Consider the following 25,872-nt stretch of genomic DNA (forward strand, 5'->3'; position numbering starts at 1 on the left):
GGACAGCCACCAGCTGTCACCTCTGAGGCTCAGGCCTGGGGCTGCCCCGGCCAGACGAGGCCAAGGGACTTGCTCACTCCCCTCCTGGGAAGCATATCCCTGATGCTGCTTTCCGTCTGTCTGTGCCTTGCATGGCCGTCTCCTCTCTCTGCCCCTGCACAGCCCTCTCCCCTCTCCCCTCTCCCCACCCCTGCACTCAGCTCTCTCTCCTCTCTTCACCCCCGCACTCAGCTCTCTCCCTTCTCCTCACCCTCCCTTCCACCCCTGCACATAGCAGTCCCCTACACCCCTGCACACAGCCACCCCCCTACACACAGCTGTCCTCCTGCACCCCTGCACACGGCCGTGCCCCACGCCCTGCTGGAGCTCTCACCCTGCACCAGGAGGTTGACGATGATGGTGTCGAAGCCGCCGGTGTTGGTGGCGGTGCAGGTGTAGTAGCCCGAGTCCTCGGCCCTGACCGCGCGCAGCAGCAACGTGCCGTTGGTGTGGATGAGCCGGTGCCCGTCCATGGACGTGGGGATGGGCAGGTGCTCGCTGCGGGTGGGTCAGACTCGGTGAGGGCTCGGCCGCCCCCCGCAGACTCGAGCACGGGGGACCCTCCCCCATGGGACGGGGCTTCCCTGGGCACTTCCCGGGGGCACCCCAGCACCGTGGCCTTCCAGCGCCCCTGCTCCCGGGAGCCGGGCCGGTAGGGGGCACTGGCAGGCAGCCCGTCCCGCACACCTGTCCTTGGTCCACTTCACAGCGGGCGCCGGGTCGCCCACCGAGTTGCAGGGCAGCCGCACGTCTCTCATCCACGGCGTCGTCACGGTGCCCCCGAACGAGATGATCTTGGCAGGGGCTGCGGGGCAGAGCGGGTGAGGCCCCCGCGGGACCTGGCGTAGCACCGCAGCCCCCTCCCCGTGCCTGCCCAGGACCCAGCTGTGAGCTGTCAGCCCCATGTTTCCCAGCTCCCCGCACGGGCGGGCCACCACCGGACTCAGCATGGACGCGCTCTGTCCCTGGGGGGACTTGGGGGCACACTTGGTGGGGTTTGGGGTCAGTCCTGGTGGGCTGGGGGGACCACACATGGTCTGGACTGTTGGACTGGGGCCAGCCGCATGCAAGGCAAGCGCCGTACCCCTCACTGTCTCCCCGGGTCTCCCCCACGGCTCAGGCGTATGCGGGAATAGGGCTGGGGTCTTTGGGCAGGAGGCCGTGGGGACTTGGGTCTTGAGTCCCGACTCCAGGGGGAGGCATTGCCGCTGCAGAGAGGCAGGCCTGCCAGGAGGGGGCAGCACCGAGGCGAGGCTGGGAGCCACAGGCAGAACCTTAGGGGGATGAGGGTGAGTGTGGGGTGGTGGGCACAGCAGGGGCTGGTGGAGAAGAGGCACAGGGGGGCTTAACTCGTTGGTAAGGAGGCCAGACTTTCTCTGGGGAGCAGGAGGAGTCCCCATGAGGATGTGCTCAAAGTGGAGCTTTAAGGGCGAGGAATTTGGTTCATTGATGGAGCAGTTCCTCACATGTGCGGGTTTAACCCCGACTCATCTCCCTGTCTCTCACTCACACTCACACAGACACACACACAGGCACACACACATACATGGACACACACAGAAACGCGAAACAGACACACATGCACACACAGACAGAGACATACAGACACACACACGGACACACATAGACACAAACATGGACACACAGAGACACACAGACACACAGACATGGACACACATTCAGACACACACAGATACACAGACACAGACACATACAGACACACACATGAACACACACAACAGACACACAGAGACAGACACAGGCACAGACACACACACACATACAAACACAGACACTGAGATGTACACACAGGCACACACACAGACAGACGGACATACACACGGACACCTATATACAGACACAGGCACAGACACACACAGATACAGATGCACTGACACACACACACACACACACACACACACACACACACACATGACTTCCGACTTCCGAGGAGGGTTTGGGCCCTGAGGGACGCAGGCAGGGCCATAACGGGGAGGCCGGCCTTGGGCAGGAGTTTGGGAATCTGGGGAGGTCTGCTGGGACTTGGGGTCCGCGTGGTACTGGGGAAGGGACAGAGGGACAGCAGGGGAGTCAGTGGGAGAGTTGGGGGCTGTCTGAGAAGTATCTGGGGGTGTCAGGCCCTGGGACGAGGCGGGCGGCATCAACTCCTCAATTCAGGTGAGAGGTGCTGCTGTGATGACCCATGGACACCAGGGGGCGGCAGAGGCCCGGTCTTGTGGGCGCAGCAGGGCAGTGGGCCGACCACAGCCGGATCACAGACCCGCATAGGGGAACCGGACTTCCAGGAGGGGCTCCCGGCTGTGAGCAACTCCCGGCAGCTCCCACCCAGTCTCCTCACCCTTGCCAGCGGGCTCGATGGTGACCTTGTCGCTGCTGTTGCCCCGGCCGGCCGAGGTGACGGCGGCCACCCACAGCAGGTACTGCTGCCCGCGGTTCAGGTGGGCGATGCGGTAGAACAGCTGCTCCGGGCTGGTCTCGTACTCGCTGGGCGCCTGCGGGCCGAGGGTCGGACGTGAGGCCCTCGGGCCAGCCTGCAGCCTCTGCGCTTCCTGGGGCCCTGGGCACGGAGCGGGGCTGGGCAGGGGGCAGAGGCCCCCCCTCATGGGCGTGGAGGAGATGCAGGCCAGTGGGGCACAGAGACCCCTGCATGGACATGGAGGAGGGGGTGGCCAGTGGGGGACAGAGGCCTGGGGCAGGCGTGGGGGAGGGGCTGGCCAGGGCGACCCTTTCTGGTTTCTGGGCCACAGCAGAGTTGCACCAGCACGGCCCTGTGTGCCTTCGGGCCTCCTCGGGCTGCTCCTGGCCAGCCTTAGCTGACCTCGTCCACCCAGCAGACAGCCGTGGCCAGGCCACGTGCAGGGGTGGGTGACAGGCGGAGGGTGGCCGGAGGGGAGGGAAAGGGGGCGAGAGGGTCCCTGGAAACTCTCAGGCGAGGGAGTGCTCGGGCTCCTTCGGCGAGGGGACAGCTGGACTGCCCAGTGGGAGGCGCTGAGCGTCACGGCCACCCACTAATTACCGCGGATGGACAGCAGGTCCTCTCGCCCCTCTCCCCCCGCCCCCCCATGGACTCTGACAACGCTCGATTAATGATTATTAGTGCTATAGATCTCCAACGGATTTGTAGGTTATCACAATCTCCAAATTTTCCCCCCTAACCAAATGACAGTTTTGACAAGTTGCCAACAAAACAATATCGGGCCCCAGAGGTTTTACCAGTCGCTTTGATGAAAAGATTAGGTTGCCTTGGAAACCAGGGGCTCAGATATTGAAATGAATCGGAGCAGCCGCTTTCAAGAAGCGCCAGAGCGCAGACCCCAGGCCCACCCATCCCTGTCCCCGCGGCCAGACTGTCCGGTCGGCCAAGGGAGAGGCTCCGTGGGAGCCCTGAGGCCAGAGGGGCGGAGAGGCGCTTCTCTCCCCGTCATGGCTGGGCACGCTGCTGTGCATAGGCCCCGGGCTAGGAACGGGACGCAGGGACACGTGCCCGAGTACAGAAGCTGGTGGGTGCCACCCTGACTCAGAGCAGGAGGAAGGTGGCTTTTGGGGCAGGGCATCCTCACCAGGCACAGAGCACTGGGCATGGAGCAGTGGTACAGCGCACTGGGAACAGAGCAACATGACCAGAGCACTGGGCACAGAGCACTGGGATCAGAGCACTGGGCACAGAGCCCTGGGCATCACTGCTCCATGCATATCTGTCTGGGACTGTGTGTGTGTGTGTGTATGTGTGTGTATACAGTCATGGTGTGCCTGTGGGGAATGTGTGTGCAAGAGTATGTGAGTGTGCACATGTTTGAGTGTGTGATATATGTTCATGAGTGTGTGACAGTGTGCGTATGTGTCTATGTGTGTGACTGTGTGATCATGTGTGAATGAGTATGTGAGTGTAAGAGTGTGTTTGAATGGGTGAGTGTATGGCTGTGTGTATATAGAAGTGTGTGTGTGTGTGTGTGTGTGTGTGTTTGAATGTGAGAGTATGTGAGAGTATGAGTGTCTGTGTGAGTGTGTACCTGAGTGTACACGGGACAGGAAGAGTCAGTTTTCTTTTCGAGGACTGGACCCATATCCCGGTGCTGTCCTTTATCCTGAAATCCCTTTCAAAACTACGAGACCAGCAGAACGGAGCCCGAAGACAGTCCCGCAGGTAAACGGGCGTCCGCGACCACAACCGATGCGGGAAAGTGGCTGGTCACTGGCGACAGATGAGCTCAGGCCCTTCTCACACCAGGCCCACAGCCGGCCCGAGTGCCGTGCTGCCACCTGGATCCATAAAGCACTTGGGAGAAGGCACAGTCAGACCCTCCGTGGCACTGAATCTAGAGGCGTCCGCGGTAATTCCCCGGGCCAAGCCAGCGGAAGCCAAGATGAGCAGACGGGGCGACCTCTAACTAAGGAAGCTTCCGCAGCACAGAAGAAACAATGACTAGAACACAAAGGCGCCTGACCGCCCACCCCTCAGACTGGGAGGGATTCTCTGTCCACACTCTTCCCACTGAGGGTTCATCTCCAAGATAGAGCAAGCCCGGGTTAAACCAAGGCTGGCAAATGTCACCCGCGTCAAAAAATGGGGAGAAGAGACGAGTAGGACCTTCCCCAAAGAAGACACGAGGATGTCCAGCGGAAAGCTGCCCTGCAGCCCTGACCGCCAGGGAGATGAGAATCAAATGAGCAGTGAGATCTCGCCGCATGCCATGGAGACTGGCACCTGTGAACCACAAACCACCAGCGTTGGTGGGACATGGGGAGAAGGAGCCTCATCCACGGTCGGCGGTTTCAGCTTCTTTTAGGAAACAGTATGGACACTCCTCAGAACACTAGGAATGGAGAGGCCAGGGTGGACAGTACAGCGGGGAGTACAGTACGCCGGGCCAGGCTGTTTCGTTTGGGGCACCCGGGGTCAGGGGAGCGAGGCCCCTCCCCGCCCCAAGGGACCCAGCCCCGGCAGCCCAAGACCTCCAGAACTCAATGGCCACCACGCTCACGGCCGCTCTCCACACACTCGGGCCGAGCCTCACCCACGAGTGAACCTTTCCCTGGACCTCTCGTACCTCACACCACTCATACTCCAAGAGCAGCACACCACACTGGAAGGGGTTAAAGGAAAAGGCAACCAATCTTAGGGGGAAGTATATTTTTACAGGTATATATATATAAGCACTCAACCCTTACATATTAGTAATCTCTTTTTCCTTTTTGGGTCACACCTGGCGATGCACAGGGGTTACTCCTGGCTCTGCACTCATGAATCACCCCTGGTGGTGCTCAGGGGACCATACAGGATGCTGGGAATCGAACCCGGGTTGGCCGCATGCAAGGCAAATGCCCTACCCGCTGTGCTATCGCTCCAGCCCAGAGATGAAGATTCCTTTTTATTTTTAGATTTTTTTTTTGCCAGCTTCCAGAGGAAGAGACTAAAGTGATTTTTGTATGGAAGGAGTCATGCTCCCGAACAGTGCTCAGGGGACTGGCCAGCCAGATGGGACCTTTCTCCTCCCCTGCCCTCCCTCCCCCTTTCCTTCCTTCCTTCCCTCCCTCCCCTTTTCCTTCCTTCCTTCCTTCCTTCCTTCCTTCCTTCCTTCCTTCCTTCCTTCCTTCCTTCCTTCCTTCCTTCCTTCCTTCCCTCCTCCCTCTTTTCCTCTCTCCCTTCTTTCCTCCCCTCCTCTCCTTCCCTCAGCCTCTCCCTTCCCTCCTCTCCCCTCCCTCCCTCCATCTATCCCCCTTCTTTCCCTCCCTCCCCCTCTCTTCTCCCTCTTTCCCTCAGCCTCTCCCTTCCTCCTTCTGTCCCTCCCCCTTCCTTTCCTTCCCTCCCTCCCTCCCTCCCTCCCTTCCTTTCCATCATCTTCCCTCTCTTCCTCCTTTCCCTCCTTCCCTTGGTCTCTCCCTCTCCCCTTCCTTCTTTCCCTCCCTCCCTCCCTTTGGGGGCCACACCCAGCAGTGCCCAGGGCTGTCCTGGCTCTGTGCTCGGACACTCGGCAGGGTCCAGGCTGCCATGTGCATTGCTGGGCACCGAGGCCAGCGCACGGACCCCCGTGCTCTCTCCCCAGGCCGTCTGCGGAAACCTCTTGCCACCCGTGGTCACTGCACTACACGGAGAAGTCCCTGAACGCCCGCCCACGGACAGCACCAGGGATGGATAAGCAGACGGACGGGCCGGGCGGGGGCAGCCCTCAAGCCCCAAACCTGGCAGTCGAATGGAAGGGAGGGAGGGGCGGCTCCGTCTGTCTGCGGAGTGTGGGTGTCCCGGTGGGGAAGGCAGGGCCTGGAGGGGGTGTTCCTGGGGTGCGAGTTTGCCCCCTGTTGGCGGCCCTGTGTGTGCAGCTCTGGGGGGGGGGCAGGGCACCGAGAGAGGGTGGGTGCCAAGTCCCCAGAAGGCCCCGAAGGGTGTTTTCTGAGACCCGGGAAGTGATGGGGAGACCCCGCGGGCGGCAGCGAGCCTGGAGACGGTGATGCAGCCCCCCAAGCAATTCCGGGGCGACTGTCCCCACTGCAGACACAGAACCCCGAGGTGGGGGAAGCTGGGGTCCTTCTGCACTCCTGTCCCCGGCACAGTCCTGCCTGAACTCACGGTGCCTCTCTGCACCGCCCTCCCTCACGAACAGACGCTACCCCCCACCCCCCACCCCCGCAGCTCTGTTTGCCCTGGCCCCGCACACGGATGGGAACGGCCAGGAACGAGTGACTTGTGCCTGTCACAGAGGGGGACACGGCCCGCCCCACCCCTCCCCTCCCCGTGCCCCGAATCCCTGCCCACACTCAGGGGAGGGCTGCGTCCTGCTCAGTCCTGTCCCGGCAGGGTGACCCGGGGACAGAGGCCCAGAGCCTTCTTTCGGCTACGCCCAGCCGCCCTTGGTGAGGCCACTTGTGGCTGACCCCAGGGACACCACTGAGTCGTGACTTATTTCCAGGGCTACGGGCTAGCTGGGCACGGGTCAAATTCTGCAGGGCCTGCCCGGGGCTCTCGTGGTCAGCCAGGCCAGAGGAGCCCAGGCCTGGTCCCCAGATGGCCCCTGGTCAGGCTCCTGCCTCCCCGAGAATCAGGCCCATTCCTAGCGTCCAGGCGGAAACAGGCGTGAGGAGCCCACGGGCACGGCCGGAAGCCACCCGAGCCCGTGGCTCTGCCCTTGGCCGTCCCCGTCACTTACCGGCTGGCCAGAGCCGGGGCTGGAGCAGAAGATGGTGTACTTGCGGATGACCCCGTTGGGCTTGGCGGGGGGCAGCCAGGAGACCACCACACTGCTGGCGGAGGAAGGGACGGCTTTGATGCCGGCGGGGGGACCTGGAACTGATCCGGGAGGAGGGGAGGTCAGCGGAGATGGGGAAGCACAAGGCAGTTCAACTTGGGAGGGCTCCCTGGAGGAGGTGAGGCAAAGTCTTTGGGCTTGAAGCAAAACCTCTTGTGTTTGTTGGTTTGTTTGTTTTGGTGGGGGGTACTGGCTGTCACGCTTGGTGATGCTCAGGGCTCACTCCTGGCTCTGCACTCGGGAATCACTCCTGGTGCTGTTCAGGGGATCTATGAAACGCCGGGACCGAACCCGGGTTGGCTGCGTGCAAGGCAAGCGCTCCACCCCGCTCTGACTCCCAGAGTGTCCTGTGAGGAAGGCCCTGACCACGGTCAGCTCTGGGCTTGCTCGGCGAGGACCATGATTGGGGTGCTCAGAGAGAAACAGCATCCAGGAGGCCCTGATCAGGGTCCGTGGGACCTGGCTGGCCTCCGCCCCCCCCCCCCCGACCGACTAGAAACCCGCATTTGGACCAAACATCTCGTCTCTGGGCAGCTTGTCAGGCCCAGGGACTCTCAGGATGGCCCACCTGGAGGTCAGAAATGTGGGGGGGGCCGGGCTGGCCGAGTTCCCAGCCGTGTGCCCCCAGCCCTGCCCTGGGCCCTCCTTTTACTGTGAGGTGGAAAATTCTACTTTAGGACCCCCTGGAACCCCACCTGAACAGACTCCCCCTCTCTGCGACTCTGAGCACCCCGAACTTCATCTCGGGGTCTGCCTGGCTGACCCCAGGGCTCTGCCCGGGAGAGAAGGACGTGAGGATGAAAAGCTCATCCTTGTCTGTGTCATCACTGGTTTCAGAACTAGCTGCTGTCTCCTCCGAGGCCAGCGATGGGCTCCCACCCAGTGCTCAGGCGCTGGAGACGTCACCGTTCTCTTCACCCAGGGCTCCGCCTGTCCTCCTCCTCCTCATTTGGCTTCTACCACTTTCGAGAATCTTCCACGGGATCCATACTCCGAGTTAAGAGGCTGGAGCGGTGGGTGGATACTTGCCTTGCATGCAGCTGACCCGGGTTCGATCCCTGGCGCCCTGAGCCCGCCAAGAGTGATTCCTGAATGCCGAGCCAGGCGGAAGCCCTGGGCACCGCTGGGTACGGCCCCAAACCAAACAGTTTCTGAGTTAAGGGGGTGACTGGATTAAGAAGCAGAGGCTGTCAGTTAGGCCCGAGTTTCTCCCACACCACAGTCCTCTGCCCCCGCTCCCGGCACCCCTGCATCTGTGGGGTGTGGGACTGCGGATGGTCTCAGGGGAAGTTCGGACCTCCCCCATCCGGCCGGTGGAAATCTCCCACAAGGACTGGGGCCACCGTCGTTGAACTGCTGGGTTTTGCTTGTACCTGTGTTGTGGGCGTGTTATTAGATTTAAACGTATTCAGAACTTTTATTTGCCTAGTAAACTGAAGAGGCGCTTTGTAAAAACATGCATCCTAATAGAGACTTCTTAGCTTCCAGCCACACTTTTGGCCTGAAAGTAGCTGATTTTAACTTTCCAGTTTCCTCTTAAGCAGTTTGGCAAATGGTGTCTTTTATCTTGTTCCATTCTTTCGTGTTGGCCTTCTGGGGAACTTCATGTTTTACTCCTGGAAATAGCTGGTGTTGTCTACTTGATGGCTGTTTTGACAGTTTTTATTTTTATTGTTTTGGTTTTGAAGCCACACCCGCCAGTGTTCAGGGGTTACTCCTGGCTCTGTGCTCAGAAATCACTCCTGGCAGTGCTTGGAGGACCATATGGGATGCCAGGGATTGAACTCGGGTCAGCTGTGGGCAAGGCAAACGCCCTTCCTGCTGGACTATCACTCCAACCCCACCCCCCAGATTTTTTTTTTTCTTTTTTGGGTCACACCCCAATGCTCAGGGGTTGCTCCTGGCTCATGCACTCAGGAATTACTCCTGGCGGTACTCGGGGGACCATATGGGATGCTGGGAATCGAACCCGGGTCGGCTGTGTTCAAGGCAAACGCCCTACCCGCTGTGCTATGGCTCCAGCCCCCCAGGTTTTGGTTTTTAATCAAAGAATCTCGTCCATTTATCTTTAATGTGATTTTAGATACATTTGGTTTCAATAGTGCTCCTGTCTTAATACTTTCTACTTGTCTCACCTATTCTATTTTTTTCCCCCTCTTTCCTTTTTATGTCTTCTTCTGGGTTGAGAATAATAATAATAATAATAAAAACAAAACAACCACACCTCTACTTCCCCCTCTCTTTTAATCTGCCTGTTAGACAGTCTGTCACTACTTTTAGTGTTTACTCAACAGATTACAAAAGGAATCGTTAGTTTACCACAGTCTGGTATCATTAAATGGCACTTTTCTTCTCAGACAATGCAGATTTTGGGTACACTCACCCTCTCCTAATTCATAAGCCACTATTGCATATTTTAGTGCTGTGTGTATTTTCAATTCAGTTACCTGAGGACGAAAAGCTCATCCGTGTCTGTAGTCATCATTAGTTTCAGTGGACGCACAGTCACATTTACCTGCTAATCTCTCCTTGCATCACCTGATTTTATATTCCTTTGAGCTCCAGAAGACCCTTTAATATTTCTCGTGGGCAGCAGAAATGTGGACGATTCCTTCAAGTTTGGTTTGTTTGAGAATGTCTGTGTTTCATTTTAATCTTTACAAGATATTTGATGTTTGGGTTCCACCTGGCAGTGCTCAGGGCTTAATCCTGGTTCTGTGCTCAGGGATCATGTCCGGTGTCACCAGGGACTGAACTGGGGTTGACTACGTGCAAGGCAAGCCCCCTTAAATACTACAATATCTTTCTAGAAAATAAGAGTAATTTTGATAAGTATAAAATCACAGGTTGACAACAATTTTCTCTGTACACTTTACATATAGTATTGTTTTCTATACGTAAAGAAATATAGAAATATGCATAGCCATGGCTACATAGCCATGTTTTCTGGAATCTGCTGTTTTCAATGGTACCTGGCAACTGAGTTGGTGATTGTTGGCCGGTAATCTCTTTTTCTCCCCTGGTCGTGTTACAATTCTTATTTTGTGGGGTGGGGGCACTCACATGGTGCCAGGGCCTCACACATGCAGATCGTGTGCTTATACACACAAAATAATTGGAATTATGAAAATAAATAATTTGAAAGGCTGAAAGATGATGTTGGGCTGGAGCAATAGCACAGCGGGTAGGGCGTTTGCCTTGCACGTGGCCGACCCGGGTTTGATTCCTCCGTCCCTCTTGGAGAGCCCGGCAAGGTACCGAGAGTATCCTGCCCACACGGCAGAGCCTGGCAAGCTACCCATGGTGTACTCCATATGCCAAAAACAGTAACAAGTCTCACAATGGAGACATTACTGGTGCCCGCTTGAGCAGATCAATGAGCAATAGGATGACTGTGATGATGACAGTGATGAGATGATGTTAATTTTCTTTTTTTTTTTTTTTTTGGGAGGGGGTATGTGTGTTTCAGCCACCCTTGGCAGTGCTCAGGAGAGCTTATGGCCAGGGATCGAGCCGGGGCAAGGGAAGTTCCTCAAACCCTTCCCTGGCCCTGGCCTTCATGTTACTCAAGAGATGGCTCGTGTTTGCCTCTGACAGGCACCTGCCCTCTGGAGCACTTCCAAACTGGGGTTGCCTGAGTCTGACTCTAGGAGTGTGCCGAGCTGAAGCTGAGCGGTTCCGCAAGGGTCCAGAGCACAGGGTGGGGGAGTCACCAGGCCGCCCCTCTCCCCTGCAGGGCGGGCTCCAACGCACGGCTTCCAGGTGCTGCTTCGTCCTATCTCAGCTGCTGCCCCCCAGGGCTCGGGAAGTGCCCCTGGGGCAGAACTGATCCAGGAGAGTGCCCAGGCCTCCCACTCACTGTCCACTCTCCTGCCAGCTCTCCCAGGCCTTCAGGCAGGCATTCTTTTGTTCTGGCTTTGGGCCACACCCGGCAGTGCTCAGGAGGGGTTATGGGTGGTGCTTGGGGGACTATATGCACTTGCCAGGGATTCAAGCAGGGTCAGCTGCCTACAGGGCAAGCGCCTTTAATCCCTGTACAATCTCTCCAGCCCAGGCAGGTGTTTTAAATAATATTTTATCCAGATTAGTGTTCTTGGCAGGGAGGGTGGGTTTGGGTGACCTAGTGCCCCATTTCTGGAGATGAAACTTCCCTAGAATGCCCCTCTAACCCTGTCCCTCCCTTCACCTTCACTTCTGCTACTCTGGTACCTTCTTCTCTGCTCAGATGGCCGCTGGGATGTCACCATGGCAATGGCACTCCTTTTCGGGTGACTGGTTCAGCCAGAGGCCACCACGGCCAATGGGAAGTGAGGCTACGTAGCTGTGTGTTGTATGTCTCTTTCCAGAGAGGGAGGCCCACAGGAGGAGACAGCATTGCTTGGGAACCCCCAGAGATGTCTGGGGTGCTGCCCGGAGCTGGCCCCTCTTGCAGTCACGGGCAGGGGTGCTGATGAGCCGCAGATGGCAGAGGGGAGAGCAAAGTCTGCGAGCTGTCTCTCGGGACCTCCTGCCCCGTGTGCCCAGGGTGAGCTGTGGCCTCCAGTTTTGTTCCGTTGTGTGACTCACACCCCAAGGCTTCCTGACCATCCGGAGGCAGGATGACAAGAACAAAGGATTTTTTTCTGGGGGAAGCACCCCATCTGTCCCCACTGACGGAGCCACGCAGGCCACGGGTCTCTCGCCTCTGAGAAGGGCGGGTCCAGACCCCTGGCTGTGCTCCTGGAAGCCTGGATGAGCTGGGGACTCACCGTCCTCCTTGGTCTGGATGTAGAGGACCCCGCTGCGCACTCCATCCCCCGCCTGCGTGTAAGCCAGCACCTGGACGCTGTAGTTAGTGAACTTCTCCATGCCCCGCAGCTCTACCCGCTCCCGCGTCGTGGTGATGTTCTGCATCTCTCCCCATTCTGCAGAGGGTACCCTGTTTTCAGCGCCCTGAGCCAGGTCTCCAGGAGGCTCCGCCCACAGCCCCGCCCCAACCCTGGCCCCACCGACCGGCCCTGCCCTGAACCCTGGCCCCGCCCAGGCCCTGGTCCTACCCCAGGCCCCGGCCCCGCCCACCCCCAGGCCCCGCCCACCTGCTCCGCCCTGTCCCCTGCCTGCTTCCCTCCCGGTCCCGCCCACCAGTCCCGCCCCAAGCATGGCCCCGTCCACCACCCCGCCCCCGAAACCTGGCCCCACCCGCCAGCCCCGCCCAAACACTGGCCCCGCCCACCGCCCACGCCCCGCATATCTCCCCACACTGGGGCCACCCCTGCCATCCCTGCATTCTCCCTAACTCTGCTCTGCCCTCTCAGAGGCCTCGGGGCTAGAGACTAGGGAACCCTCCAATTTCAAAGTGTCCTGGGGAGACAATGAGGGGGACATCCGTTCTTCAAGTGACCCTTAAAGGTGAGAGGCAAGACCTGAGCCCCCAGCTGATCCTAAACCAACTTCCACTCCATGGCCACTTTTGGGGTTCCAGGAAGACCCAGAGCAGCCCCCAGGTTCAGAGAGAGAGGAAGCCCTCCTGGAAATGTGGGGCCACCCACCCCAGCCTGGCAGCATGACTCCTTGGGGCCTGGTCTCTCAGTGCACAAACGGTGGCTGGTATTAGAGACCCAGCTCGAAGGACCAGGTGTTAGGGACCGGGCATTAGGGATTCACCTTAGGGACCAGGCGTTAGGGACCAGGTGTTAGGGACAGGTGTTAGGGACCAGGCGTTAGGGACCAGGTGTTTGGGACCAGGCGTTAGGGACCAGGCATTAGGGACCAGGAGTTAGGGACCAGGCATTAGGGACCAGGAGTTAGGGACCAGGCATTAGGGACCAGGTGTTAGGGACAGGTGTTAGGGACCAGGCGTTAGGGACCAGGTGTTTGGGACCAGGCGTTAGGGACCAGGCATTAGGGACCAGGTGTTAGGGACCAGGCGTTAGGGACCAGGTGTTAGGGACAGGTGTTAGGGACCAGGCGTTAGGGACCAGGTGTTTGGGACCAGGCGTTAGGGACAGGTGTTAGGGACCAGGCGTTAGGGACCAGGTGTTTGGGACCAGGTGTTAGGGACCAGGCATTAGGGACCAGGAGTTAGGGACCAGGAGTTAGGGACCAGGCATTAGGGACCAGGTGTTTGGGACCAGGCGTTAGGGATCAGGCATTAGGGACCAGGAGTTAGGGACCAGGCATTAGGGACCAGGTGTTAGGGACCAGGCGTTAGGGACCAGGTGTTTGGGACTAGGCCTTAGGCCAAGCCCTGAGCTCTGTAGAGGACAGTGAGTGGATGGCAGTGAACAGCACTTCCTGTAGGACTGTGCAGAGACCCAGGAGTGGGCAGCTGGCCTGCAGAGCGGCCCTCAAGCTGGGGTCTGGTGTCCTGCAGGGCAGAGGGAAGAGGTCCTAGGGCTGTGGCAGGAGGCTCAGCCCCGAAGGTAGCAAACTCCTTTCAGTCCACGGGGTCTGCGGGGTCTGGAAGTTTCCGAAGAACATCCCAGCATTAGGGATGCTGGGCACTGGTCACTGGGGCAGGCTGTGGGGGGCACACGAGCCTGGAGGGTGCAGCGCAGAGGACGGAGGTACCCAGGCACGGGCTGTGGCCTGCTTTGCCCCAGTTCCCACAGCTGCCCTGAGTATTTGCTCCTTCAGTTTTCCCTTTTCCTTCAATTTTTATAGAGGCCACATCCAGCAGGGCTCAGGGGACCTGAAGCCCTTTCCAGTAATGTGGGGGTGCTGGGGGGGTATCCCAGGTCTGAATTCAGTGCCCATCACAGTGCTGAGCTCGGCGCCCTGCTGCGTCTCTGCTGGGTGACACCCCTCCTCTTCCCTCCCTGGGCTCTGGGGGCACAGGGCCTCCAGACCCTGCTGGTGCTGGTCCCACCCGTGCCCTGCCAGCTTGCCCCCTGCTGGGACGCACAAAGGCTGAAGTTCAACACGTCCCACGTGAAAGGTCAATCTGCCCCAAACCTCCCGAACACACTCGCCCACAAGAGTTGAGTGCCTGGGGGGTGGCCAGGGGTGCCCGCCACTCTGGCTGGGACCGTGTCTTTGGACGCGTCTTCCCATGGGACCCCGTTGGGAGATGCTCAGCTCTCAAGTGTGGGTGCAGCCCCTGCCCCGGCAGACTCACCGCCGTCCACGTAGAGGGACCAGAAGATGACCCTGTATCCTTTGAGGACGCCGTTGAGGGTGCTGCGAGGGGGCTCCGACCACGAGATCACGGCCACGTCGGAGGTGATGGACAGGGCCCGCACGTTCTCGGGGGGCTGGCTGGGCACTGCGGGGTGGGGAGAACCAAAGGCCAGCTCAGGGTCTGGGCAGGCCCCAAGCTCTGTGTCCCTGCTGCCCAGCCAGCAGAACTTCAGGGGAGACAGCAAAAGGACCCCAGACTCGGCGAGCCCCCGGAAGATGGGCTGAGGCAGTCAAGTCTCCCTTTCCCGGGATTCAGGGAAAGAGAGATGTGGGTTAGGAGGGACAGCTCAGCCTGAGCGCAGGCTCTCATGCAAGGGGTCCAGGCTCCGTCCCCAGCACCGCAAGGTCCTTGAGCACTGCTGGGAGCACATGTGGAGCACAGAGCTGAGAGCATCCTTGAGCACTGCTGGGTGTGGTCCTCTCCCAGAGAGAATGAGAGAGAGTGGGGGGAGAGGGAGAGAGAGGGAAAGAGAGATCTTGGCAGTGGCCCCGCTCTCCAGGAGTTGCCTTCTTGGCCCCACATTCCTGTCTCTCGGTGCATAGTGGGGTCCCGAGTAACACACAGGGCCAGAGACCACCTGGGCCCGCCAGCCTGGGTAGTGCCTATGGGTTCCCTTGATGGACCATCTCTTTCCATCCCTGCCAGCCCTTCTGTGCCAGCTGACCTGGGGCTCCGGGCTAAAGCCTGGCTCTGGGGACCTTTGGCAGCCTGCACCCATCTGAAGGTTGAGGATCCCAGTGAACCCCAGTGCTGGTGAGGGGAGGTCCCATGCTCCCTCAGAACTTCCCAGACAATCACCCCCTCTTCCTCGGTCCCCACATGCCAACTCACCCGCCTGCCCTGCACGGTGCAGGGAGAATGCTCCCCAAGGCCAGCAGAGGGGGTCCGCCTGCCCCCAGCTTCTGCTGAGCTCCACCCGCGCGAGGCACAACAGGGCAGGGGCGGGGCCAGCGCCGGAGCATCTGCCCACGGGGAGAACTTCAGGGGGTTCCCGCTGGAGCCAGCAGCCACGGGAGAGGCCACGGGCGAGGCCACGGGTGAGGCCACGGGAGAGGACGTGGCCGCTCGGCTCAGAGAGGGAGCGAGGAGGGCCGGGCTGGGTGGAAGGTAATTAGATCCCATCGCCCCACGAGAGGCAAGTCTAATTTTTACGAGCATTTAAATGATAATACATCATCCTAACGACCCTCTTTGAGAATGATTATTGTTTCATATTACTTAGGTGTAAAAATATAAGCACCATGTAATTAGGGACCCAGTGTAATAAACTAATACAGATCGCCCGTTCGAACAAAATGAAGGTAATATAATTATGGAAAAGACACTATTGCGAGAGCAGGGGCCTTGAATACCCCGGGAGGAGTGCTAATATTGCCAGGGAACCATCAGGAGCTGACAGGCTAACGAGGGCCTTAATTAAGTATGAAAAACTGCGGAGCGCATGCCACGGGAAACTTTCTTCCCGTCTCCTCCTTTGTTCTGAAAAAATGACTCAGCAGCGGGGCCCTGGTCTCCGGGATGGGGATTCGCGGCCCGCCAGAGCCGTGGACATCAGCGATGGTCCGGGCAGGGTGGGCTGGCTGTTACCTGGCGGGGCCCTGGGAGGACACTGGGGGGTTTGGGGATGCTGGTCCCCTTTAGCGGTTCCACCTGGGCAGACCTTGGTCCTGTACGTCCCAATCCGGGCTCCCCTGTAAGAGGTCCCGTGAGCTGTGGCCTCTTCCCCAGGGCAGGGCTGGTCTGGCAGCTGGCTCCTCTCTGTCCCCCACCCTGCCCTGCCGACCTGGACCCTGAACTCCTCGTCAGAGAAGCCTGGCGACCCAGTCAGCAGGAGCCCGGCGTCCCAAGGCTGCCTGGGGAACCGATTTCTGCTCAGCTCCCAGCTGGGAGGCAGGAGGGAGGGGGCAGGAGCACAGGAAGTTGCTGGTGGAGGAGGGGGAAGTGGAACAGGAAGTAGAGGCCCGGCTGGCCGACTGGGAGTCCAGCCAGGCGGGTGACAGACATCAGGGCAGGGACACTGAAGGCTGGATGGCACCCCGAGGGGCTGACTGAGCGGGCTGCAGTTCTTGGTGGGCCAAGCAGAGATGGAGGGTCAGGGGCAGGACTCTGGGGTGTGCGAGGGGGCCCCCTCCCATGGCAGCCCTGCTCTGCCCAGGCCTGGTGCTACGGCGCCCCTCGCCCCAGCAGGCGCCCTCACCGTCCTCCAGGGTGGTGGCATTGATCTCGCTGGACGAGGGCCCCGTGCCGGCCCGGTTGAAGGCCTGTACCACCACCCCATACTGGGCGAACTTCTTGAGGTTGTCCAGGGTGTAGACCTCGCTGTCTCCCGTGGCCTTCATCTCCACGATGCTGTACTGCCCGTTGCTGCCAGGGCTGTTCTCCCGGTAGCCGATCTGGTAGCCCCGGATCACGCCGTTCTGCAGCTCCTTCTTGGGGGCCTGTGGGCATGGGTGGGAGGAGAGGAGACAGACAGGGTGACGTGACCCTGGAATAAGAGTGGAGGGCTCTCAAGCAGTGCTCAGGGGCCCCAAAGGCCATTCCGGTGCTGCTTGGCCAACTGGGTGGAGGTTCAGGGACAGGGTCCAAGGATGGGGAGCTGCCAGGGACCGACCGAAACTCCACACCCAGAGATGCTCTGGGTGCCCTGAGGTTCCCGAGATCAGACTGGGGTCTGGTGCATACAACATTTGTGCCTCAAACCCCAGCCCTTGGATGATGTTCTTAAAACGAAACTTGGTGGGGGGGGAGGCAGAGAGATAGTACAGTGGTTAGAACACATGCCTTGTATGCAGGCTACCCAGGTTGCCTGGCATCACATTTTCCCTGAGCACCACTGGGAGTCATCCCTAAGCAGAGCGCCAGGTATGACCTGAGCACTGCTAGGTGTGCCCCCCCGCCCACCCTGCCCTGATAAAAACCTCAGGCTTGACCCAGAGGGTCTCTTGAGCTCCTCTCTTCTCCACTGTCTCCTGCCCCCAGGTCCTGCCAGTGGCCTCCCTGCTGTTCCACCAGGCACCACATCCCCATCTCAGGGGGACCACCTTCTCCTCAGGGAGCCCTCCCACAACTTACTTCCCCTCTGCAGTTGCTGAAAAGTCCCTTTTCTTTCTTAAATTATTATTTTTTTTATTGAATCACTGTGACAGACCCTTACAAAGCTGTTCATGATTGGAGTTCAGTCGAACAGTGTTCCAACACCTGTCCCTCCACCAGTGGACATTTCCCAGCACCAGTGCCCCCAGGTTCCCTCCTATCCCCTCCCCCACACCCGCAGCCTGTCTCTATAGCAGGTGCTTTTCATCTCTCTCTCTCTCTCTCTCTCTCTCTCTCTCTGTGTTGTGTTTGCAATACAGATACTGAAAGGTTATCAGGTATATCCCTTTACCTACTTTCAACACTCAGATCTTGTCCAAGAAACACCCTTTTTTGAGGCCTTTCTGAAGCTGCCTGGAGCCCCAGCCTCACGGCCCCCTGGACTGGACTTTTCTCCACCCTTCATTTTTTTTTTTTGCTTTTTGGGTCACACCCAGCGATGCTCAGGGGTTACTCCTGGCTTTGCACTCAGGAATTACTCCTGGCGGTGCTTGGGGGACCATATGGGATGCCGGGGATCGAACCCGGGTCGGCCGCGTGCAAGGCAAACGCCCTACCCGCTGAGCTATCGCTCCGGCCCCTCTCCACCCTTCTTAACATCAGCTACCATCCCAAAATTTCTTTTTTTTTGTGGGGTGAGGGTTTCAGCCACACTTGGAGTGCTCAGGGCTTACTCCTGGCTCTGCACTCAGGGATCACTCATGTCAGGCTTGGGGGAGCAAATGGGGTGCTGGGGATCGAACTCCGGTGGCTGTGTGCAAGGCAAATGCCCTACCCACTCTACTATCGCTCTGCCCCTATCAGCCCATCCATTTCATCTAGGAGCCTGTTCCCATTAGGGGGAAGCACCATGAGGCTAAGACTTGTCTGTTCACTGCAAGATGTGAGCATCCAGGCAGTGCTGGGCAGGTAGTGAGCTCTCGGTGGGTGGGTGGGTGAAGGGATAGAGGGAGGGTGGAATTATGGGTGAGAGGATGGATAGATGGGTGAGTGTATGGATGGGTGGATGGATGAATGAATGGGTGAATGGATGGATAGATGGGTGGGTATATGAATGGGTGGATGAATGGGAGGGTGGATAGATGGGTGGATGGGTGGGTGGGTGGATGGATGGGTGGATGGGTAGGTGGGTGGATGGGTGAATGAATGGGTGAATGGAAGAATAGATGGGTGGGTGAATAGATGGGTGAGTGGATGGGTGGGTGGGTGGATGAGTGAATGAATGGGCAGATGGATGGGTGGGTGGGTGGATGGATGGGTGGGTGGATGGATGGGTGGGTGGATGGACGGGTGGGTAGATGGATGGGTGGATGGATGGGTGGGTGGGTGGATGGGTGGATGGATGGATGGATAAAAGGGTGGGTGGATAGATGGGTGAGTAGATGGATAGATGGGTGAGTGTGTGGATGGGTGGATGGATGGATAGATGGATAGGTGGATTAATGGGAGGGTGGATAGATGGGTGGATGGGTGGGTGGGTGAATGAATGGGTGAATGGATGGATAGATGGGTAGGTGGATTGATGGCTGAGTGGATGGATGTGTGGGTGGATGGATGGGTGGATGGGTGGGTAGGTGGGTGGAAGGGTGGGTGGGTGGATGGAGGGTGGGGATGTCAATGGTCAGGTGTGTGGTGCATGGACAGGTCAGTGAGTGGTGAGTATATCATCTGGCATGGGCTCAGGGGCTGAGGGAAACAGCAGCAGACAAGAAGGAACCAGACTGACAGGGTGTGAGCAGCGCGGGTATGAAGAGCGCTGGGATGCCACCTCACACCACTAGGCTGGAGCTTCTCAAACCCTGAGAAAGGGGCGTGGGGAAGGGCGCAGCAGGCAGGGGGGGAGGAAGCTGCCGAGTCCAGTGCTGATGTGTTACAGACTCAGAAGCCAGGACATTGAAAGCAGGAGTCTACACAGACACCTGCACCGCCCAATTCCCAGCAGTATTCTTCACAACAGATGAAAGAGGAAAGCACCCAAGGGACCCCTGATGGATGGGGAGATAAGGAAGTGCATCGTTACATCCATGCTGGAAAAGCATATGTCTTGAAAAGGAAGGAAATTCTGACACAGCCTTCCTGCTCCCTCGAAAACACTGTGCCGAGGGAAGTCACACACGGGGGACAGGACTGCAGGAGACGGCTTCTGAAGTGGCAGGAAGAGGCAAAACGGGAATGACAGAGAGGAGGACAGAGGTTGCCAGGGGCTGGAAGTGGAGAAAGAGGGTCAGTGTTTAACGAGGGCAAAGTTCTGGAAGAGGATGGTGGTGATGGTGGCACCATGCCTGATGACACCGAGTGTGCTCTTAGCGGCTGTTCAAAGGCCGTGCAAATAGCAAACATAGGGTCCGGGAGACAGCTCAGGGGGCTGCAGCCCACGTGAGGGGGTATGGCTGACTCGGGGGCTGGAGCCCACCCTGAGCGGGGGGGATGGCTTGGGAGTCTGGAGCACATGCTTTGCATGCAGGAGTCCCGAGGTCCATCCTTGGTACCCAGTGATGCCCCCTGAGCACCACCTGTGTGTCCCCCCAACCATCACACAAGGCAAACAATGCACATTTTTACAGCAACAAAGGAAACAGCATCCTTCAGTGTACCCTGATCCTCCTGGGACATTGCAGCCCCACCGCCCCGGGATTCCCCGAGTGGGGCCTCGGGGTGTATTGAGGGTGGAGGCCTGAAGCCAGGCCCTCCGTGGGGCTGATGGTTAAGGACACACAGTGAGAAGGGGACATTTTAGGGCTTGCCAGAGGATGCCAGGAGAGAAGGGCTGGTCCCAGGGGGCTGGGAGGGAAATTGCCTGTGTACTCCGTGAGGGAGGGAACCCCCCACCCATACCCGCTCAGCTCAGATACACAATCAGCATCTCAGTCCTGGACTCTGGCTCTCTTGCACACACAGTCTTGAGGGAACCTCTCACTCTTGAGGCCACCCCGGCACGTACCCCCACCCACCCCGCTGGCAGGTACATTAAGACCCACAGTTAGAAATGGCTCTTCGAATGAGGGGGAACCTGCACACCCACCCCTGCACCTTGAAAAGCAGCTTGATTGGGGATTTTAAAGACAATGGAGTTAATTTAAGAGCCCACCTTTTATTATAGGAAAACATAGTGAGATCAAAAACAATTAAGTTAGGAAAAAACAGCCCTGATGCCTTTTCTTTTTTTTTTTTAATTCAATGAATGTTTTAAACGAATTGCATTTTAAAGCTCACTATTAACTCAATAAAATGAAGTTTTTTTCATTTAACTTAATTGTGTTGAGCTCTCGGAATAGGTGCGTGCGTGTGTGTGTGTGTATATGAGTGTATTTAATTGACTCCACTTCGTTAATGTCTGAATAATGTTCCTCTCTGCGCTTGGCCAGTTTGCTGGTTTGTAAGCGGCCACATTTCCGGGCCTATTTTTGAGTGCTTATACAGACACTGATCTGAGACACGAGGAACATTCTAGAACCTGACACCCCTTTGTCCACAACTGAGCCCATGCACTCATAATTCATGTGCACAGACGTAGAGACACACACCATGTCAAAGGCCATTCCATAGACTTCGTAGCATGAATCAGATGTGCAAACACAACTTACCTTCTCATCAGTACATAGAGGGGCCACAGAGGGACATCTGGGAACTCCTGACCCCCCCCCCCACACACACGTGCGTGAGTGCGTGCATGGGCGCAGGCACCTGCATACATATATGCATGTTTATCAAAAACTTCATTCCTCCATCCTTCCTTTTTCTTTCCACTTCCTTCTCTCATCGTCTCGTTTCTCCCCAACAGGCGCATTTAGGATTTAAATCAATCTTAACAATATTTCTCTGAAGCATTAAGAAATCAATAGGGCTGATTGCAAATTTATGTCATAAAGCAGGGGTGATCCATCTCGTGGAAAGAGTCTTAAAATGAAGTGACTTATCTTTCAAGTGAATCTTTATTTTTCATTAATCTGTTTCTCGGTGCTAAAAAAAAAAATCCCCCGAGAAGTCAGTCCAAAATTTATTGACGGGCTGGTTCATTCTGAAGTTCTAACTTTCTAATCAATTTTATTTTTCATTATGAGACTTTGGAGAGATAAATCCGATTCTGAATTTTTATCGACCTCCGGGTCAGAGCTGGCTGTCGAGTGTCCTGCCTGCTACATGCTCATTCATCCTGCTGCCTCCAGCTTCCTCTGACGGCCCAGGAGCCAGGCTTTTGGAAGCAGACACTGGGTTCCAACTGCCCCTCTCTGAGCACTCTAGTGGGAGTCCAGAGGTGAGACTGGAGGGAAAGTGAGGCTCTGGCCCCTCCTGGGTGCTGGTCTCAGGAAGGGTCCAATACTAGGCCCTGCCCTGTCCCTGCTGGCCACTCCTGGGGAGGGAGAAAGCCAGCCCTGTGGGATGTGGCTCTCTCTGTGCTATCTTCGGGGCGATGGTCCCCCTGGTCCTTCTGAGTCCCCCATTTCAAGGAGCCCAAAGGGAAGATGAAAGTATTAGGGTTCAGTCCCCTATCCTGGGTCAGAGACAGAGAGTGACTCTGACATTTGACCCGGATGTAGATGAGTACAAACCCCACTGCAGAAAGCTCCAAGAAGACCTGAGCTGAGCTTTACAGAATCCTTTGGTCCCCAAATTCCGTGAGTGGCTGTGGTGGGGGCTTGGGTAGGGATGCAAGACTGGGTGCTGAGTCCTGCCCCATCACTGCTGGCCCGGGCCAGGGACATCACCTGCCAGTGGACTTCTCCAGTCGGTGGGGATATAAAAGATGTCATCGAACCACAGGAGCAGAGGGTGGGATCAGGTGGGGCGAGAAACACACAAAGGTGCCGGGAGATGACTCCAAGCTCGACTCTGGGCACCAAATACCCCCACCCCCTGTCCCAGCATTGCTGAGTAGGCCTGGGGCCCCCCAATACCGCTGGCCGGGACACTGACTGAGTACTGCAGGGAGCAGCCCTCAGGTCCCCCTCCACTAATACGACAGATACAAAGTAGAGAAAATGTAGCAAAGGAAAGAGAACATGTTGGGGGGAGGAGTGGGACCCACGAGATTCTAAAGCCATTAGCACCCCAGCAGGGCTCTGAGTTACCCCAGGGAAGCCCTTCCTGGCCTCGCTCAGGGCGCACCAGAGGCAGTGAGGGGGTAGGGCGGTTCCGTCCATCCTCCATGGAGGAGACCTGGCAGCCCCCTGGCCATGGTCGGCCGAGACAAAGGCATGGCCTCCCCCACCGCCCAGTTCCCATTTCAGGCCGGGGTGAGGCCATCACCTCCCAGCCACTGCCCATCACCTGGGGGTCCTTGACCTCTGCACCCTTCAAACCCAACCCTCCCCGCCTCCACCATGTGGGGCCAGTGTGAGGAAAACCCCACCACTCCCTGGCATGACACGAGTCTGTGTCCCACCCTGGGGCAGTTGGCAGGCTGGGGAGCCACCTGCCTTCATGCCCCCTCGATTTCCACCCCTCCAGCCTGGTTGGATTAGCCAGTGGGCATCGGAGACCAGAGGCCAGTGCATCCCGGGCCCTTTGCTCCTGGACAGCATGTCAGGGAGGCACGTCAGGTGACAGCCATGGAGCCTGCTTACCTTCCAGGTCACCTGGATGCTCTGTGACGTCACTGGCTGCAAGGTGACATCCATGGGGGGGCCGTCAGGAGCTGGGAGGGGGGTAGGGGAAACAAGATGAGAGAGAACAAGTGTCTCGTGTTCTCAGCGCCCTGGCCCGTGGTATTGGGCGGTATGAGATCTCTTCCTCCAAGAGTCTCGTGTTTTCGTTCCCAGCCTACTCAGCTGGCATGTGTGGGTGAGAAGGACCAGCTCCCAGGGGAAGCAGAGAGCATGCAGGGAGTCCCCGGGGTCAGCCTCCCCTGTCCACTCCCAGGAAATCAGGCCACGGCGACTGTTCCATGTCCAGATCTGAAGGCACAGCATGTCCACGGGGGTGTGGAGGGGCAAAACTCAGTACTGATTCCTCAAGAGCAAACAGGCACAAGGCTGTGGCATTAGTTTTCCTGTTTGACTAGAGGCTCGAGGGTTCATATCGGATGAGTTTGTATTCATGGTTTACTTTTTTTTTTTTTTTTTTGCTTTCTGGGTCACACCCGGTGATGCTCAGGGGTTACTCCTGGCTCATGCACTCAGGAATGACTCCTGATGGTGCTCGGGGGACCCTATGGGATGCTGGGAATTGAACCTGGGTCAGCCACGTTACAAGGCAAACGCCCTACCTGCTGTGCTATTGCTCCAGCCCCCATGGTTTACACTATCTTGACACACGAGCCTGGTTACCAGCACAGACTCGCGGCCTCCAGCTGCATGCACCCTGACCCGTGTGCCGACAGTTTCCCTGTGGTGGAATGACCAGACTGCGGCCAAGCCACGCAGCGTGGGAAACATGGCCCCACGGCCCTCCCAGGGACAAACAGCGGGCGGAGGTGAGCTCAGCCAGGAACACGCCAAAGAAGACAGAGCATCTTTTTCACTTGTTTTATTTTTTTGGCCATCCCCCAGCAGTACTCAGGCCTTAACTTCTGGCTCTGCATTCAGAGATCACGCCTGGTGGGTCCAGGGTGTTGGGGATAGAACCAGTGCAGCTGCGTGCAAGGCAAGTGCCCAACTCTCTGTACTATCACTCCGGCCCACAAAGTGGGACTTCTGGGCTGGAGCCATAGCACAGTAGGGAAGACGTTTGCCTTGCATGTGGCCGACCCAAGTTTGATTTCCAGCAACCCATATGGTCCCCCGAGCACCTCCAGAAGTAATTCCTGAGCTAGGAGTAATCCCTGAGCATTGCCAGGTGTGACCCAAAAAGAAAAAACAAAAAGAACAACAAAGTGGGACTTTCCTCAAAGTGGGGCTTCCCAATACCTCCTGGTAGACAGAGAGCAAAACACACTCGTGTCCGCCGAGGCCGAGGTGGGGGGATTCAAGAAAGCAGAGCACTGGACCTGGGTCCCTTCAGGGGGTTCTGGTAGCACAGATGTTTCCGGTGTCCTTGCCAATTCGTGTTGGCTACCCTCACCTCCAGCTCTGCTTGTGCTCTAGTTTCCAATCTCTACTGCTTTTGTTGTTGTTGTTGTGGCTGTTTTTTTTAATACTTCACCTCTCAAAGGTACAGAATCGTGTGAAGAGCTCATATTTCACAGGAGGAATAAGAGAAAACACAGCCAGAGGTGTCCAAAACTGTCACCGAGTGCAGCACTCGCCTCTGGCTGAGACCCCCAGGGAAGTCCCAGATGAGTCTGGGGGCGGGGGGAACCCCGCGGCGGGGTGTCCCTCTCTTTGGGCCCTGCCAGGGCCTCCCCAGGTGCTCACCTGCCTCCTCCGTGCTGACGGTGAGCTCCTTGCTCGGCTCGCTGCGGCCGATCTTGTTGAAGGAGTACATGCGGATGCTATACACGGACGCCGGGTGCAAGTCCACGATGTTGGCCTGGTTGATGGTGGGGGAGATGTTGCGCGTGGACTGCTTGAAGTCCCAGGAATCTGCAGAGAAGACAGCACCCCGCCCTGCAAACCACCGTTGGGCCCAAGCCAGGCCCCACCCCCTGCGCGCCGCTGCCCAACCACAGTGCCCCAGTCCTGCCGGCCCCGCCCCCACAGAAAACACAGCCAATGGGGCTGCTGCTTGTTCTCCAGGGCCCCTCGCACACCGCAGAACCAGTTTCCATCCCCGGCCCGTGCTGGGGCGAGCCCTACCAGAAGGGAGCTCTGAGCACTGAGCCTGGAGTAAGGCCTGAGCACAGATGGCTGGGGCTCAAAACCCAAAACCCAACCAACCAACCAACCAACCAACCAACCCCAAGGAGACCCAAGGAATTCTTGGGGGCAAGGGACACTTGTTCCGAGTGTTTGAAACACCCTTCCGCCCCCCCCCCCCCAGACCAGGCCAAACTTGGGCCCTCCAGCCTCAGACGGGCTCCGCTGAGCTACTCCTCGGCGCCCTCCGGGGACCTCCGGGAATTCAGAGCTCCTGATCCCCAGACTGGCCGGAGCCCCCTCCCTTGGCCTGCTCTGACTGAGAGCTGCCCTGTCTACTGTGGGCCCCGCACACTGGGACATGCTTCTCCCTTTGCTGCTGGCCCTTCCCACCCTTCCTCCACGCGGCAGTGTGGTGGTCCTCAGCGGGCCTGGAGACAGAGACCCAGAGACGCCTTCCTCACCCCTGCCTTCCTCCCACCAACAGGACAATACATCTCTGGCTCTTGAGGGTCCGAATGTTCCTGTTTTATCAGGAGACACTAACAGCCTGTCCCAGGGAAATGTTGAAAAGCTGCAGAAGGTGACGAATACCCAGACCCCGTGAAAGCCACGAGGGTTATCAGGACCATGCCCCCTACCCCCC

General features: G+C 58.0%; 1 protein-coding gene across 1 annotated transcript in view; it reads right to left on the bottom strand.

Moving 5' to 3' along the window:
- DSCAML1 (DS cell adhesion molecule like 1) overlaps window positions 1-25,872 on the bottom strand; it is a 227,405-nt gene that overhangs the window by 8,530 nt on the left and 193,003 nt on the right. Inside the window, exons 15-23 of the mRNA XM_055130810.1 lie at window positions 24,846-25,013; window positions 23,118-23,188; window positions 16,658-16,898; window positions 14,398-14,544; window positions 12,050-12,205; window positions 7,203-7,342; window positions 2,399-2,552; window positions 727-844; window positions 374-537 (exon numbers count right to left, since the gene is read on the bottom strand). Of these exons, the coding sequence (XP_054986785.1) occupies window positions 374-537; window positions 727-844; window positions 2,399-2,552; window positions 7,203-7,342; window positions 12,050-12,205; window positions 14,398-14,544; window positions 16,658-16,898; window positions 23,118-23,188; window positions 24,846-25,013 (1,359 nt within the window). The remainder of the gene's footprint in view (window positions 1-373; window positions 538-726; window positions 845-2,398; window positions 2,553-7,202; window positions 7,343-12,049; window positions 12,206-14,397; window positions 14,545-16,657; window positions 16,899-23,117; window positions 23,189-24,845; window positions 25,014-25,872) is intronic.

Source organism: Sorex araneus, chromosome 3 (assembly GCF_027595985.1).
Source record: "Sorex araneus isolate mSorAra2 chromosome 3, mSorAra2.pri, whole genome shotgun sequence".
Lineage (NCBI taxonomy): Eukaryota > Metazoa > Chordata > Mammalia > Eulipotyphla > Soricidae > Sorex > Sorex araneus.